Below are 14,420 nucleotides of genomic sequence, written 5' to 3' on the forward strand. Positions count from 1 at the left end.
TGGATAGCTGAGGAGCGCGCGGCGTCACTGTGTACACCTGCATGGTTATCTCTCTCTCTCTCATTATGCGTGTGTAGCGTTGAGAAGCGCATTAGTCTGGCTGATTGTTGATTGTCTGTCGTAATGTATGTGGTGTAATGTGCGTCTGTTGTCATAGGCGTGAGCACGAGGGGGAAGGGGGGGGGGCAAGACGGGCGACCGCCCCAGGGATGGGGGCGCTGCGACTGAAAGGCTTTGTGAAGGGGAGCCCCACTCCTATGTTTGTATACGTGTGCGATCGTCTGTGGTAATATGTGATGTTATGTGTTATCGTTTACTGAAACATGTGGTGTTGTAAAATAAGTGATTCTCGAACTCTTGCGCATTTTTTTTACCGTACCGCTCTTCCCCGGTCGCGTGGTAGCCAATTGTATGCTAAATTGTTTAGTAAGGTGCGCGCTATGGGGCCTTGTACGACGCAGGTAAAAGCACAGAACATTTGTTTGAACTACTTGGAAGATAAAGAGGGGACAGCCAGAAAAGGAAAAAAAAAAGATGCATGTCACGTCATTCACGCCATGCGATGTGCGCCTGTCATCACATGTCACGGCAAGACCTGGTGCATCGTGATATGTCATTTCTGGTAGTTACGCGATGAACGTGCGTCATGGCGTCATTTATGCCATTCGTACAACGCTTACGTCACTTTTGGTATGATAGACCGTTGAAACTGGCGATGGTACCTAAGGAAATTCTGTATGAATTTCATATATAACAAGGTTTTTCATGGTCAGATACAGCACTAGATTATGACACACGTGGTAGTGAGGGACTCAGAATTATTTTTGCCAAATGTTGCGCATGCGCAATATCGCGTGTCAAAGCAGAAGTTTGACTCGCCAGGAGGCGTGAGAGTAGAGTATATGGCGCAGGCTCACAGATCGCATGTTAAGTAGTACTACTCTCCATTTTAGTACCACGTTGCTTATCCCTTTAATGCGTAGCTTATGTGACAATGACGATTCATCTAAGATCACGTGATCGCGATCAGCCACTGCGAGAAAGACGTCTCCTGGCGGTTGTGGCCGTGCGTACGTCATTTCACTTGCTCGTTAGATGTGTCGTCCACAGGCGAATCCCGTCGCAGTATGAGCGTTTTCCGCTATGATTGATCGTACGTACCACCGAAAGTCGACTAAAGGACCCACTGCTGGTAAGCTTGATGCGCTTCACAATTTATCATGAAAAAAAAGGTTAAGCTCGTCAACGCCAGTAGAAATGAACAAAAACAAACACCACAAACGCCTGCGGTGTCTGTTTCATGTTTTTGGTTACGCGCCCAGCCTTTTTTTTTTCATGTATATAAAGTGTTGAATCCTTGCTAACTAGCTTAGTTCGCTGTCGCTCGAAAGGCCACAGCATGGTACTCGCGGATTTAAACGCGAAAACTTAGGGTTAAGTAATGCACGGACTTTCGTTTCCAGCGTCCATACTCGGTGTCATATCCGCGTAATTTTGACCCGGAACACCTACATCAAAGCAAACATCACCTTTAGCTGTACTTTTTCAGGGGCTAGTTGGTGACGCATCTTTAAAGGAAATGCGCAATCTTATACACCTTGTCTTATCGTCTTTCGCGGTGTCTAAAGTTGTATACGTTTACTTTCAAAATATTACCTTTAGTGACCAGGGCCACCGCCGCATGACGCGGTTATCAAGTGCAATCGCTCAGAGCAATCGTTGTACTTCAGATCAACGATGTCGTGTTTCATTTCGCAAGGACTGTACATTGAATCCTTCGCGTCCTTGAGAGTTTATTTACGGGAGGTTGACGTTGCCGTGCTTTTGCCAGGCAACGCCGAGGTGTGCCCTCCTCCTCCGGGCAAGTCGAGCGACGACTCCGGCCTGGGCACGGGCAACAGTCCGCGGGGCAAGAAGCCCGCGCTGACCATCGACATTCAGCGTATCCCGCCGTCGCGCGCCAGCTCGTACGGCGGCTCGCTCTGCAGTCTGCCCACCAGCAGCAACGGGAGGATGTACAGCGCGCGCCGGACACACGGAGACTTGTGAGTACATCCACTGTACTATACTGCACGCCAAACGTATACGAACGAGCGCAGGACACTTGTAATTGCGGATTCAAGATTATTCGTTCACATCGGTGACTGGCAACGGCCGCGCGACCAAGTTGCGTAAATAATTAGGGGGGGGGGAGGTTTTTGACTTGTGGTCGGGACGATAGTTTAACGCGAGAACAGAACGACGATAAAGACACAAAAGTTCTCGCGCTGTAACTATCATGTCATACCAACTACACTTGTGGTCACACTTGTGCCACACTTGTGGTCTGGCTGGGTTGGGGGGACACCCCTTGCGAATGTCATCCCCCCCCCCCCTTGATATTTAGCTTTCGAACATCACATTTCTTTCGCTTGACAGCTAAATATTGTGCACTATTGGCTATATATACAGCTCGGCTTAATACAGCCTACACCTATAGGTATACACGGCAGGAAATGGAGCTGAGGTTAAACAGCTGTACCTTAATGTGCTAGCGTTTGCACTCCTTGTCCAACTCGAATTGTATATTTACTAGAAGTATGCCAGAGCCCATTCGTGAATTAATCTTCGAAAGTTTACTTCGCCAGCCCACGTTGCTACCATTGACTGCTTGTTGCTGCAGCTCCCTGGCCCGGCGCCGAGACCCATGCTCGCTTCATACATTTCATTACAAGGCACGCCTTTTAATTTTTGCATAAATAAAAATGAGACATATATTTATGAAAACCAAATGGCCGCCTTGGCAGGATGTGTGTCCCCCTTGTGATTTTTTCTGGATTTTCGCCACTGTCGACCAGCGCCTGCTCTGGCTCAGTCGCTCGCTGCTCGACTTGTCATTCGCAAACCCCTCATTCAATCAAACGTGCAGGAACATGACGCCAAGCTTATTTTATAGTGCAGTGGTAATGCCAGCAGGCGTGAATTGTGGTATATCAGGTACAGGTCGCACGCGAAATCGTGACCATCGGTCGCCTCGAGTCGCTTTTTGGTCGCCATTCGCAAATGGTCGCGCGACTGGTGCTAGTCGCAGGAGGGAATCGGCCAGTTGCACGCTCCGGCGCAAACTTTAAGATGACGCGATTTCTGCGCAACGCAAAAATTTATGCTTTGTTGAGGCACTCCGTGTCTGGTTTTACGTGAGGCTGTGTCAGTCGCATTAACATTTGCGGAAGTAACCTTCGAATCGCGGCCTTGTGCCCAGGGCATCCCGGGAATTTATTGCCGTGAAAAGTAAACGTATCAAAACAAGTAACCGGTGAAGTGGTGCATCGTGTCTCTACGATATCGCTATTGGGCCAGAAATATCAGGTTAGGCATTGTTGGGCGCTGTCGACGTACTGTATACGCTTGATTTTCGCACGCGTACCTTGCCGCCCAAGAGGCAAAGCCTCATGGGCTCACGCTTTGGGTTTGCTTTTCTCCAAGTCTGTCAATTTCGCAGGAGTCCGGAAAAAATAATGGATTTCCGAAAGTTATATATGAGTTTTCCTTCTATTGCTTTTTTTTATAAGCTTCAGGAAATGAACATCAGTGTCAGCTGACAAACCCGTTTGCCCACCTTTCAAAAAAAAAAAAAAAAACGCACACACGCATGCAAGTAAATAAAGAACCTAAAGGAAACAGTGGAAGAATCGGCATGATATTTTAACTGGTTTCAGTGTGCTATTATGTTTTTTTTTTCTTTTCCGTATTGTTAATTTTTGGGTACCGTTCTGTATTATTTTATTTTTCGCTGCAGAACTTTGTGATATGGAGTAGCCGAGGCAATAGGCACCTCAACCTCTCCCCAGCAAAACAGTGAAAACAGAACGGAACAGTGGAAGAATGAACGATGTGATCTGCAAGAAAAAGGGGCGTGGTGGGGGGGGCGGGGGGGTGACGTGCAACAGGTTACATTGAATAACTTCACTCCATCACCGCCAAAGCACAAGCTGGCTGATGCACTTGGTCAATCCGTCTTTGTTTCCCAGGGACTCCCTGGTAATTATGCTGAGTGCCCTCTACGCCAAGCTGCTCGTGATCATGGGAATCTGCTTCCCACTGGCTGAAGTGATCTCAAAGAAAATACCCGTCTCGTTCTACGAGGTAAGCGCGCGCACGCTCGCCTTTAAGGCGTCTTTTTTTGTTTTACGACCCATTGTGTGACGCCTTATATACGCACGTCACGACTACATTTTGGTTGTCGTGAATCCGTTGTAATAGCTTTGTAAAGCGGTTCCAAACTGGGCGCTGTTGTGTGCATGCGTGTTTTTTTTTCTGTCATTCTCGTTGCTTATTTTTGTACGGAACACGGCTTCTAATCTCAATGCCTGACATCGTCGCGTGCATCTCCCGCGGATGCGAGGAAAACTGCCTTTGCTTCGTCGGTGAAATTTTGCGCGGGGTGCCATTGGATTTTACGTGCGCACGGCGTATTCAGGACTATCACGATTCCTGCAAAGCAAACGTAGCCTGTTCACTTCGCACCTTTTGTTTCGCATGTGTGGTTAGGTAAGCAATTATCTAATTGGCAAAGTTTTTCATGAGGCAAATTACGTGTGGTTTGCGCCGCACTTTCCCCGAGGACCGCTGGTGCTGCAAATTTCAGGCAATTAGAAATGGCTATATAGGTTTTAACCCTATTTTTTCCGTCTTTAAAGACCGGACAGCAAGTGTACTTGAGACAACCGCTACATTTTCGACTATAGGACAGGGTAACACAAACGACCCGTATGTATACGCGACACAGGGCTTCTACCTGTACCTGTACTTCGGCAGCATCGCCTTCCTGCTGTACGTGTACGTGTTCCTGTTGCGCCACGACAAGGTCAACTCCAAGTTGGACCACCTGACCGACAGCTTCGGCGACAAGGTTCGCCGCCTCCTGGGCTTGCGCACGTCTCGCGGCACCAACATGGAGATCCCGCCCACGCCCAAGAAGCGCGTGCACGATGCCACCACGCACGCCGGAAGCTTCTACCTCAGGCTGGGTGCAGTCGGTAGGTGCAGAAATGCAGTGCATTGATTGATTGATATGTTTTAACGTCCCAAAACCGCCATATGATTATGAGAGACGCCGTAGTGGAGGACTCCGGAAATTTGGACCACCTGGGGTTCTTTAACGTGCACCCAAACCTGAGCACACGGGCCTACAACAATTCCGCCTCCATCGGAAATTCAGCCGCCGCAGCCGGGATTCGAACCCGCGACGTGCGGGTCAGCAGCCGAGTACCTTAGCCACTAGACCAGCACGGCGGGGCACAAATGCAGTGCAGTTACTGCGGAATTAGGACTGCACGTGCTTAAGATCGATGATTTTCATTCGTTATACCGCGTCTCGTTTCTGTTGTGCATATACATCAATCAGTCATTCCATGCTCTGGGATAGGGACAGGTCGCGTTGACACCACTACGCCACGGGCCCCGCCACGGTGGTCTAGTGGCTAAGGTACTCGGCTTCTGACCCGCAGGTCGCGGGATCGAATCCCGGCTGCGGCGGCTGCATTTCCCATGCAGACGGAAATGTTGTAGACCCGTGTGCTCAGATTTGGGTGCACGTTAAAGAACCCCAGGTGGTCAGTATTTCTGGAGCCCTCCACTACGGCGTCTCTCGTAATCATATGGTGGTTTTGGGACGTTAAACCCCACAAATCAATCAATCAATCACTGCGCCACGGGTCATACTTTCCCTCATCAAACACTTTAGTATAGTTGCTTTAACGTATCGTGCTCATAATACTGAATGGTGGTTTATCATAGTTTCACGAAGTATTGTCCACTAAACAACTATGAATGTCTATACGTAGTCATCTGACTATTCTGCTCAACGTAGAACTACGCTACTAGCCACGTAGTTTCGTTCTCAGGCTCAGCCATTCGAAAAAACTGTTCTTGTTCGAAGTTTTCTCTCGTTGTGCCTTTCGTCAATTAAACTCAACCATGTGCGATGAGAAAGGAACGTTCTCCATCGCTGATTTGGTCAATCGACATGTCAGACAGGTTGTTCGAAAGGTGATTGATGGAAAATGCGGGCGCTGTAAATAAGCTCTGCATGCAAGCAATGTCTGGCGATGAAACTGTAACATCCGAGGCCTCGTGAACGGTGGGCCGCTCCTCTTCCAAGCCTGCAGCGTCGAATGTTCGTGATGCAGATATGGCAGATAGGTGGCGCATAGCGTGGATACACGACAATGTTTCTCTGAATTTGCGCTATTCAGTGATGCCATGCACGGCGAGTTGCTTCATAGTAACTTAGAAGTGCGACTGTTTTCGCGAGTTGGTTGTTCGTGTCGAAATATAGTTGCTGCGTCTGCCGTTTCTTCTGTCCGCCTTTTTGCTGCTTTTTGCATTTCACTTCAATGGTAAGTTATATCTTCGGAAAGCAGTGACCGCTCGAACCGTGGTGGTTCGTTGTCTTGTGGAATCTAATCGGCGACGGGGGATGAACCGAAGAGAGCGAGGAGGAACGGACGAGAGGGTCACCAGGCTGTTCAGTGACTGTGTGCGGGGCGCAATCGGGTTGACATGGACGAACGGCGGCTGCGGTTGACCTTGGGATGCGTGCTTCCTGCCTTCGCTTTGAGCAGCCCAAGGAGGTTATACTTAGAACGTTTAGTATAACCTCCTTGGAGTAGCCGCGTCCGACGACCGTGGAACCGAAAACCTCCGGTCCGGCTTCTCGGTTAATGGTTCCCACGAAAAGCGCTGCAAGCGGATAACTTCGCTGATTTATTGCGTTGTGGGGCGTCTGAAAGTCTAACCTTTTCTTGACGCGTCGAGGTTCGTAGATTAGATGCAACGGTGTGCTCGCTGAATTATCGTGGCACAAAGAGCCTGCCTGAGTCAACTGTCCGGCCATGACGCTTGCAGAGACGCACCTGAAGTTATACGGTTCGGTACACGCCTCCCTCTTCGATTTTGTCAAGCGTAGATTTTGTCAAGGGTAGAGTCTCTCGCCTCAAGAGAGTAAGAACGGAGGTAAACATGCATATGCTGTGTCAAACCGCTGCTATTTCAGCGCCGGCCATCTTTTGTTAACTGGACTGTTCTTTCTTATGACGCCAACGATGTCGCATGGCGGTCGTTTTTCTCGCTCTGAATCAGGGGCGTACAGGCGGACATTTTTTTTTTTTTCGGGAGCGGGTGTGGGCGCACCTCTCTGATCTGAAAGAAGGGTGGGGTCAGGCAAGTGGTAATTTTCCACTTAATTTCGGGGGATGAGGTGTATGAGCCTGGTGTGCCACCTTCTGGCTACGCTTCCGCGCTGAATTAGACATTTGCGATTGCCGCTCCGTACTACTACAGAAGGAAAGACTACCTGTGTAAAGGAAATCGATATTGCTATATTCACGCTTGCTAGCGTCACCGGTCGTTGGCTATTTTAAGATTGCTTGATTACTTGGCGCCAACTGGCCAAAATTCACGTGTTCAAACCATTTTTTTTTCACCGTAAAGCGCTTTCTTTCTATTAATTGCGTTGCAAAAATCAGTACCTTTGATTGCCAACCCTCTTCCCCGACACACATTTTCTTTCTTTATCTTTTTCCTTTCAGCTTTTGGAACCGGGAGCATGATCTATTCGGGGCTCGAGTTCGGCCAGTTCTTCGAGATGGAGTCCGATTCCAAGTGCTACAACATCCTCTTCAGCCTGACGCCCGCCACGCGGATGGCGTTCACGTTCTTTCAGCTCTACTTCATCTTCATCAACTCGAGGGTGAGCGGATACTCCGAATCATAAGCCGGAACGACTGCTGATCCTCTTTTTTTTTGCCTTACTATCGTTTTTCTTTCGTTCATTGAGCAATACGAATGCGTGACTTGACTAGTCTCAAGTTCTTGTTTCGTTCGATCTTGCTTTCGAGATGCGAAGCAGTCGGCGTAACGCGATTTCTTGCTTAGATCAAACTTCCAAAACGATGCGATACACTCGCCCCGCCACGGTGGTCTAGTGGCTAAGGTACTCGGCTGCTGACCCACAGGTCGCGGGTTCGAATCCCGGCTTCGGCGGCTGCATTTCCGATGGAGGCGGAAATGTTGTAGACCCGTGCGCTCAGATTTGGGTGCAGGTTAAAGAACCCCAGGTGGTCGAAATTTCCGGAGCCCTCCACTACGGCGTCTCTCATAATCATATAGTGGTTTTGGGACGTTAAACCCCAAATATCAATCAATCAATCAATGATGCGATACACCCAAGTGCTACACGGTCGCGTGGCACTTGCGCTTCGCCGAAAATGTGGACGTGCCTCTGAATTAGGAAGTGTACCGTGCTTTACACTCATACAGAAACAGTAGAAATATCCCAAGTCGATTAGCGGTGTATCGGCGTGCGGTCGATTGTCCTTTCTGGGAAAGAATTGCGAAATCTAGGTGCATGTGATAGCGGTAGGTGAACCATTCTGAACGAGTTTTCTGTTTTGAATGTATAGCTAATACCTTTATCTCGTGAGCTCACTAGTTATCACTGTATAGGGTTTCGTTATTCGCGGAAGTGGTGCAGGCGCGCTGTTACCGTTGTAAATGTGTCCAAACAATAAAGCATAATTTAAACGTATATAGCGATTGTGTGTTTCGCAATTTGTTTCGTCTCTTGTCTTGGAAGTTGCACTAAACAAGAAGTTATGCATTAACTACTAGCCCAAACATGCACATTGTGTAACGTCACGGGTGCGGCGTTGGCTTGAAAATAGCAATGTTGATAGCCGCCTTATAAGTCAGAAATTCCAAGAAGAAAAGCTTGCAGACTTAGATCAAATAAACCTTCGCAAGGCGTCCTTTTTTTTTGTTTGTAATGGTTAAACCGTGTGTCTTGGTTCGCAGTACCTTACGCGAACCGAGATATTTTCGTCTTGGCTGGCCGACGTCAATGAACTCGCGCAGCTGCATGCCTCGGGGAAGACAAAACATCGTTTTCGTGGTGTTTTTTTTTTCTACCTTTTTTTTTCTCGTGATGTTGTGGCGGAAATGGGCGTGCACTCCTGGCGTAGTTTTCTAGGCATGTGTTGGGGGAGCGGTGAAGCGGTGGGGCGTTTCAGCGTGACATTGGGCTGTTGCCGGTCCCGCATTCTTGACGGGACACAGTGAGTTCTCGCTCTTAGCCCTGCGAAAAACGCCCATTAATAGCTCCCCCGATTAGCTTGACGGTGAGGTGTCGCGTGCGCTGCCTTTGTGTACATGCCATGTTTTGTTCCTGGCTTGTGTTTACGTCCGGTTATGTTCATTAAATAGTTTTTAAAAGAAATTGGTGATGCCACCGAATTACACTTCAACCGCGAGCGTAGCTGTATGAGAGCAGTAATCCAGGGCTCGGAGCTCGCTGTTGGGCTCGTTTTGTGCATGTCTGAATTAGTCGCTTTCGCGCCGAAAACACGACCACACGGAAGAAGAAAACACATAGACAGGACGAGCGCTCGATTGTTATCACTTTAGGGTTTCACTTGTTATCACTTTAGGGTTTCACTTGTTATCACTTTAGGGTTTCACTTGTTATCACTTTAGGGTTTCACTTGTTATCACTTTAGGGTTTCACTTGTTATCACTTTAGGGTTTCACTTGTTATCACTTTAGGGTTTCACTTGTTATCACTTTAGGGTTTCACTTGTTATCACTTTAGGGTTTCACTTGTTATCACTTTAGGGTTTCACTTGTTATCACTTTAGGGTTTCACTTGTTATCACTTTAGGGTTTCACTTGTTATCACTTTAGGGTTTCACTTGTTATCACTTTAGGGTTTCACTTGTTATCACTTTAGTGTTAGTGTTATCACCTTAGGAGTAAAGAGTTGCAAGTGAGTGCCCGTCCTGTCTGTAAGTTTTTTTTTTCTTCTGTGTGGCCGTGTTTTTGGTGCGCAATTGACTATTTAATCCAGTGCTCAGAGCGTAGTTTCACTCCAGTGCGCAATTCTTCGCAAGAAGCGATTATATATGGATGTTTAATAAAATTATGTATGGTTGTCTATATTAATAATGTAATGTTTAATGTTCACGTGCATTGGGACGTTAAACCCCACATGTCATCAATGTTCATGTTCATACGTTAAAGATCCCCGGGTGGTCGAAATTTCCGGAGCCCTCCACTACATACGGCGTCTCTCGTAATCATATGGTGGTTTTGGGACGTTAAACTCCACATATAAATCAAGGTTCATGTTTATGGCATTCCGCACTACGAGTTGTTCAGAAAAAAATTAGGCGATTTACTTATTCAAAATTCAGCCCTTTTTCATTTATTAAACGTCTTTTTTTACCACCGCATCACGTTTTATGACATACCGGGCTAACCGGCGTAGCATTCCGCGAGGATGCGACCTTCGTCGGCTATCGGTCGTACTTAAATGACAGTAAGGTTGAGTAAAAGTCGATGTTCATATCATTTCGAGGCGAGGTCACCTCACGCGACCCAACTCAGAAATACATGGAACTCGCGCATATGGAGCTCTCGCTTGGCTCACAAGAATATTGTTAGAATTTTCTCTCCTTGTCGAAATCGCAACGCGTGCAAGAATGCTCTGTGGCTGTCCAGAGCTGGCAGTGGTTCTGCATTCAATGGCAGTGCGTGGGTTTCCTTCTGTTTTTTTTTCTTTTTTCTTAACAGGTTGCAATTAACAAGTTCGTGGGTTTCCTTCCGTTCTTCTTTACTTTTTTTTAACAGGTTGCAATTAACAAGTTCACAACGTTCGCGAGGTTCGGCCTGATGCACATGATCTCCGCCAACATCTGCGTGTGGCTCCACGTCCTGATTCAAGAGACAAAGCACCAGCTCCTGGAGTTCATCCAGAGGAACGAGACCAACCTCTTGGCCATGGCTATCAATCCGATACCCAGCATCGGTACACGCTTTTTCGCTTTGTTCGCGTGCTGTTGGGGAGATTAACCGAGTTTCTATTTGCACTAAGTATCTCGTAATTAGCGTTTCTCTGATTGCGCGCCGACAGTGGGCTGGGGTTTTGTATCATTGATGTACTAGGTTACCTCTGCTGATGGCTATAAGCCTCACGAATGAAATCGGTCGCTCACTGCCGTGTAAGGTCGCCATGTTTAACTTGCGATCTGGGTTTAGCGAGGCGAATGAGCGTTCGCGGTGTCCGCAGTGTCGCTCTTGTGATTTTGTTGCTCTCGACTGCGTTGCCTCAAGACGTGAAAGTTGACCTGTTTGCGTCGTTGTCTTTTCTTCGCACGCGCGTCGTCAGCGTCCGAAGAGGAGGAGGAGCACTTGAACCCGGTGCACTACGAGACGCACTCGAAAGACCACCACCGCATCGAGAGGTCGACCGGCGAGCACGGACTGCACCACGAGACGCACAACTGCCGCCGAGCCAACATCATGGGCGAGCTGGTGCAGAACGCGAGTCCGTTCCTCTTTCCCTGCACCATCGAGTACAGCCTCATCAGCGCCGGCATCCTGTACATCATGTGGAAGAACGTGGGCTCCACGCAGCCCGTGCCCAACACTCCGGAGAGCTCGGTTCACACCCCCCGCCAGCGGCACTACTACCAGGTGGACTGCGCCAAGGCCAACAAGGGCCTCTTCACGGGAATCCTGGTGCTCGTGCTGTCCATCATCAGCCTGATCCTGTTCTTCGTGCTGATCAACAAGCCGCAGTACCGCAACCTGGCCGTCATGGAGGCCCACATCGCCGAGCTGGCCGTCTACTTCCTCGCCTCGCTGGCGACCACCACGGCGCTCTTCCAAGTGCGCGAGCTGCGCTACAACCGGCTGCGCAACACCGACCTGGATAGCATCCTCCTCATCGTGGCCCAGAGCGGGCTCTACTTGTACACCATGTTCAGCATCATAGGCAGCCACTTCACCCTCGACCAGAACACCATGCTGGCGCTGCTGACGGCGCTCGCGTGCCTCATCCAGGGTTCCCTGCAGACCATCTTCATCCTGGACGCGTCGCGCCGCTACGTCAGCAGCAGTGACCAGGCCAATCGCAAGCCTGGGCGCGAGATGGTCACCTTCCTTATAGTGTGCAACTTCTCCATGTGGGCCATCAACACGCTGGAGACTCGGCGCGCCGACTCGAACCCCGTCCAGATGACCTTCTATGGTTTCTGGGCCTGGACCATCATCACGCACGTGACGGCGCCGCTGACCATCTTCTTCAGGTTCCACAGCACGGTGTGCCTGTGCGACATATGGAAGAGGGCGTACAAGGTCAAGTCCGACTACCTCTGAGGCAGTCCCTAGCCGAACTGTGCGAAGACGCTCGCTTGCGCCAACTCCCTTTTCGTGGCGAGTTCCCACCGTGTTCTGACCAATTCTTGAGTTGCTTTTTCGCCGCACGTGAGCGCGATTTATGAACGGTCGCACCTCTGGACGAAGTGCTGGCGCACAAATGTGTGAACATGGTGTCGTGATGAACGCGCGGGCATCGTGCGTGCTTTTTATCATTTTCGTTACCCCCATCGCATGTCATATTGTTGCACCGGGACAACCTTCGAAGTCGCAAATCCGCTGGTGCTTCTTTTATTCCTACGTTGCATCGCCGTGTGCGGAAACGGGACCAAAAATGAAATTTGGAAATTGACAGACCATTTTCGCGCAGCTATCTTGATGGCGCTGCGGGTTACGTTAAGAAGGCGAGATTATCGCGACAGATATATACGGCGATGCTGATACTGAACAACACCGCGGATACTCTGCGTCCACTCCGCTTGACCTACTGGAGCAGACACGGCCTCTGATTGGTTCAAAATGCCAAAAACGACAGAGTTTGAATTTGCCAAAGCTCTATTTTTTTTTCGAATTTTACGTACTGCACCCGTATAGCTACACCGTGGTATGTATAGTGCTTGCGCAGTTTACCATGCACGGCTGTTTGGCCTCGCAGATAGCACTGGTTAGAAGTTGGTGAAACGTAGGCGCGGATTTTTGTCGAACCGTGATCACGTGTGATGAATCGTTGTGGCCTCGCTTATGTGTCTGCATGCAGTGTTGAAATGTTCAGGGCAGTAAAGCTACGGACCCGTTTGACAGGATTTTAAATAGCAAGAAAGATAATGCGGCTTGCTACATTTCTACATGCATATACATGTATACTATCTATTTCCATATACAGGGCCCAATGCATTTAGAGCATGCTAGTGTTCAAGACCTCTTGGCCTATGTAAGCAAGGCCGCCACTGAAACCTCGCCATTATTGTCCGGAAGCTGGGCTTCGGGCGATGAAGAGCACGCAGAGTATAGAAGTGTCCTAGCGTGTATTACCTCGTATCTTCGCAGCTATTGATTAGTCGCGCCCTGTCATCTCTTGATAACTTTGATACCATGTGCCAAACGTGGGTGACCGCTATGCAGTTCCGCACGGAAGATGTTGCTGCCGTATTGTATGCCGTTATTAGTGTTTTTTATTTGATACCTGTCCTTAATGTTCTTGTGTGGAGTTCTATGCCAGACTCGATAAGGGCTGTTAAGCACAGTTCCTGCTTTGTGCCGCCTCAGCTCAGCTTAACGGGACACTAAAGGTAAGTGCTAAGGTGTAGCTGGCGATTAACATTTTCAGAAGGTGCAAATACGTACGCCCGTCCTACCGATGGACAGATTTCTCTGTGTTGCATCAGTGACGTAAAAATTGCAGACATGTGTCGCCACCATATAGTTGGTATTCTCGAAGCAGCTGTCAGTGCACCTTCAAAGAAGTCATCCAATTACATCATATGTGCAAGAAAATGAAGCACATGAAGTGACATATCTGTTGCAGACTTTTTTTCTTGCCAAGGAAACACGAGTTCCTGGAAGACGAGTGACGTCACAATAACGGGCCGGCGTCGCGGTCTTGGTGCAACTTCAAGTGTCAATTCAATTGGCCTTCTCTTCCTTTACCGATGAGCAATCTTTTTTTTTTTTCTGCTGCTATGATGCAGGGAGAGTTTTGACAGTGTAATCCGTACTATAGAGCCGGGCTCATCTCTCACATTTTAGTGTCCCTTCAAGTGCGAGGTTGTGCTCTGTCATCTTGATACTCAAGTACGGCGCTTGTTCTAATCGTGTCTGTCGTTGTTCCTTGTCGTATACTCCCACATTGTGTAATCGTGGAAATACGTGAAGTTTGTGTCAACATTGCTTTGTGTACGAACTTTGTTATCGAAAATGCGCGCACACTTACTGATTTCGTGAAGTACAAACTCTGCGTAGATGACGGAGACACCATCAGATGTGGAAAGAGAGTTCCGTACGACTCTTCTATTTTTCTGGTAGCCCCACTTGTTTTACTATAGGTTGCGTCTGATGACTTTTGTACCTTGGCACTTCGTTTGCTTCGAGTACCTTGAAAGAGATTGATCACTGAAATCAGCTCTGCCATAACCGTCAAGGTGGTGGCATGATCGTGAAGCAACGATTGCCTAAAATTTATTCATGCCAATTTTTATTTTAATAAATTCATCTCACTGTGCAAAAAA

General features: G+C 48.5%; 1 protein-coding gene across 6 annotated transcripts in view; it reads left to right on the forward strand.

Annotated features, from left to right (window-relative positions):
* The window catches only part of LOC119179397 (proton channel OtopLc), a 69,264-nt gene extending 54,844 nt beyond the window's left edge, over positions 1-14,420 (forward strand). For 5 of the 6 annotated variants that reach the window (XM_037430467.2, XM_075882083.1, XM_075882086.1 and 2 more), the window contains 6 exons: positions 1,832-2,045; positions 4,011-4,125; positions 4,769-5,018; positions 7,572-7,732; positions 10,666-10,843; positions 11,204-14,420. In XM_037430467.2, the coding sequence (XP_037286364.2) occupies positions 1,832-2,045; positions 4,011-4,125; positions 4,769-5,018; positions 7,572-7,732; positions 10,666-10,843; positions 11,204-12,195 (1,910 nt within the window). In that variant the 3' untranslated portion in view covers positions 12,196-14,420. Of the gene's footprint in view, positions 1-988; positions 1,193-1,831; positions 2,046-4,010; positions 4,126-4,768; positions 5,019-7,571; positions 7,733-10,665; positions 10,844-11,203 lie in introns of those variants that run through there. The other variant, XM_037430474.2, reaches the window with a different exon arrangement.

This window comes from Rhipicephalus microplus, chromosome 2, assembly GCF_043290135.1.
Source record: "Rhipicephalus microplus isolate Deutch F79 chromosome 2, USDA_Rmic, whole genome shotgun sequence".
Lineage (NCBI taxonomy): Eukaryota > Metazoa > Arthropoda > Arachnida > Ixodida > Ixodidae > Rhipicephalus > Rhipicephalus microplus.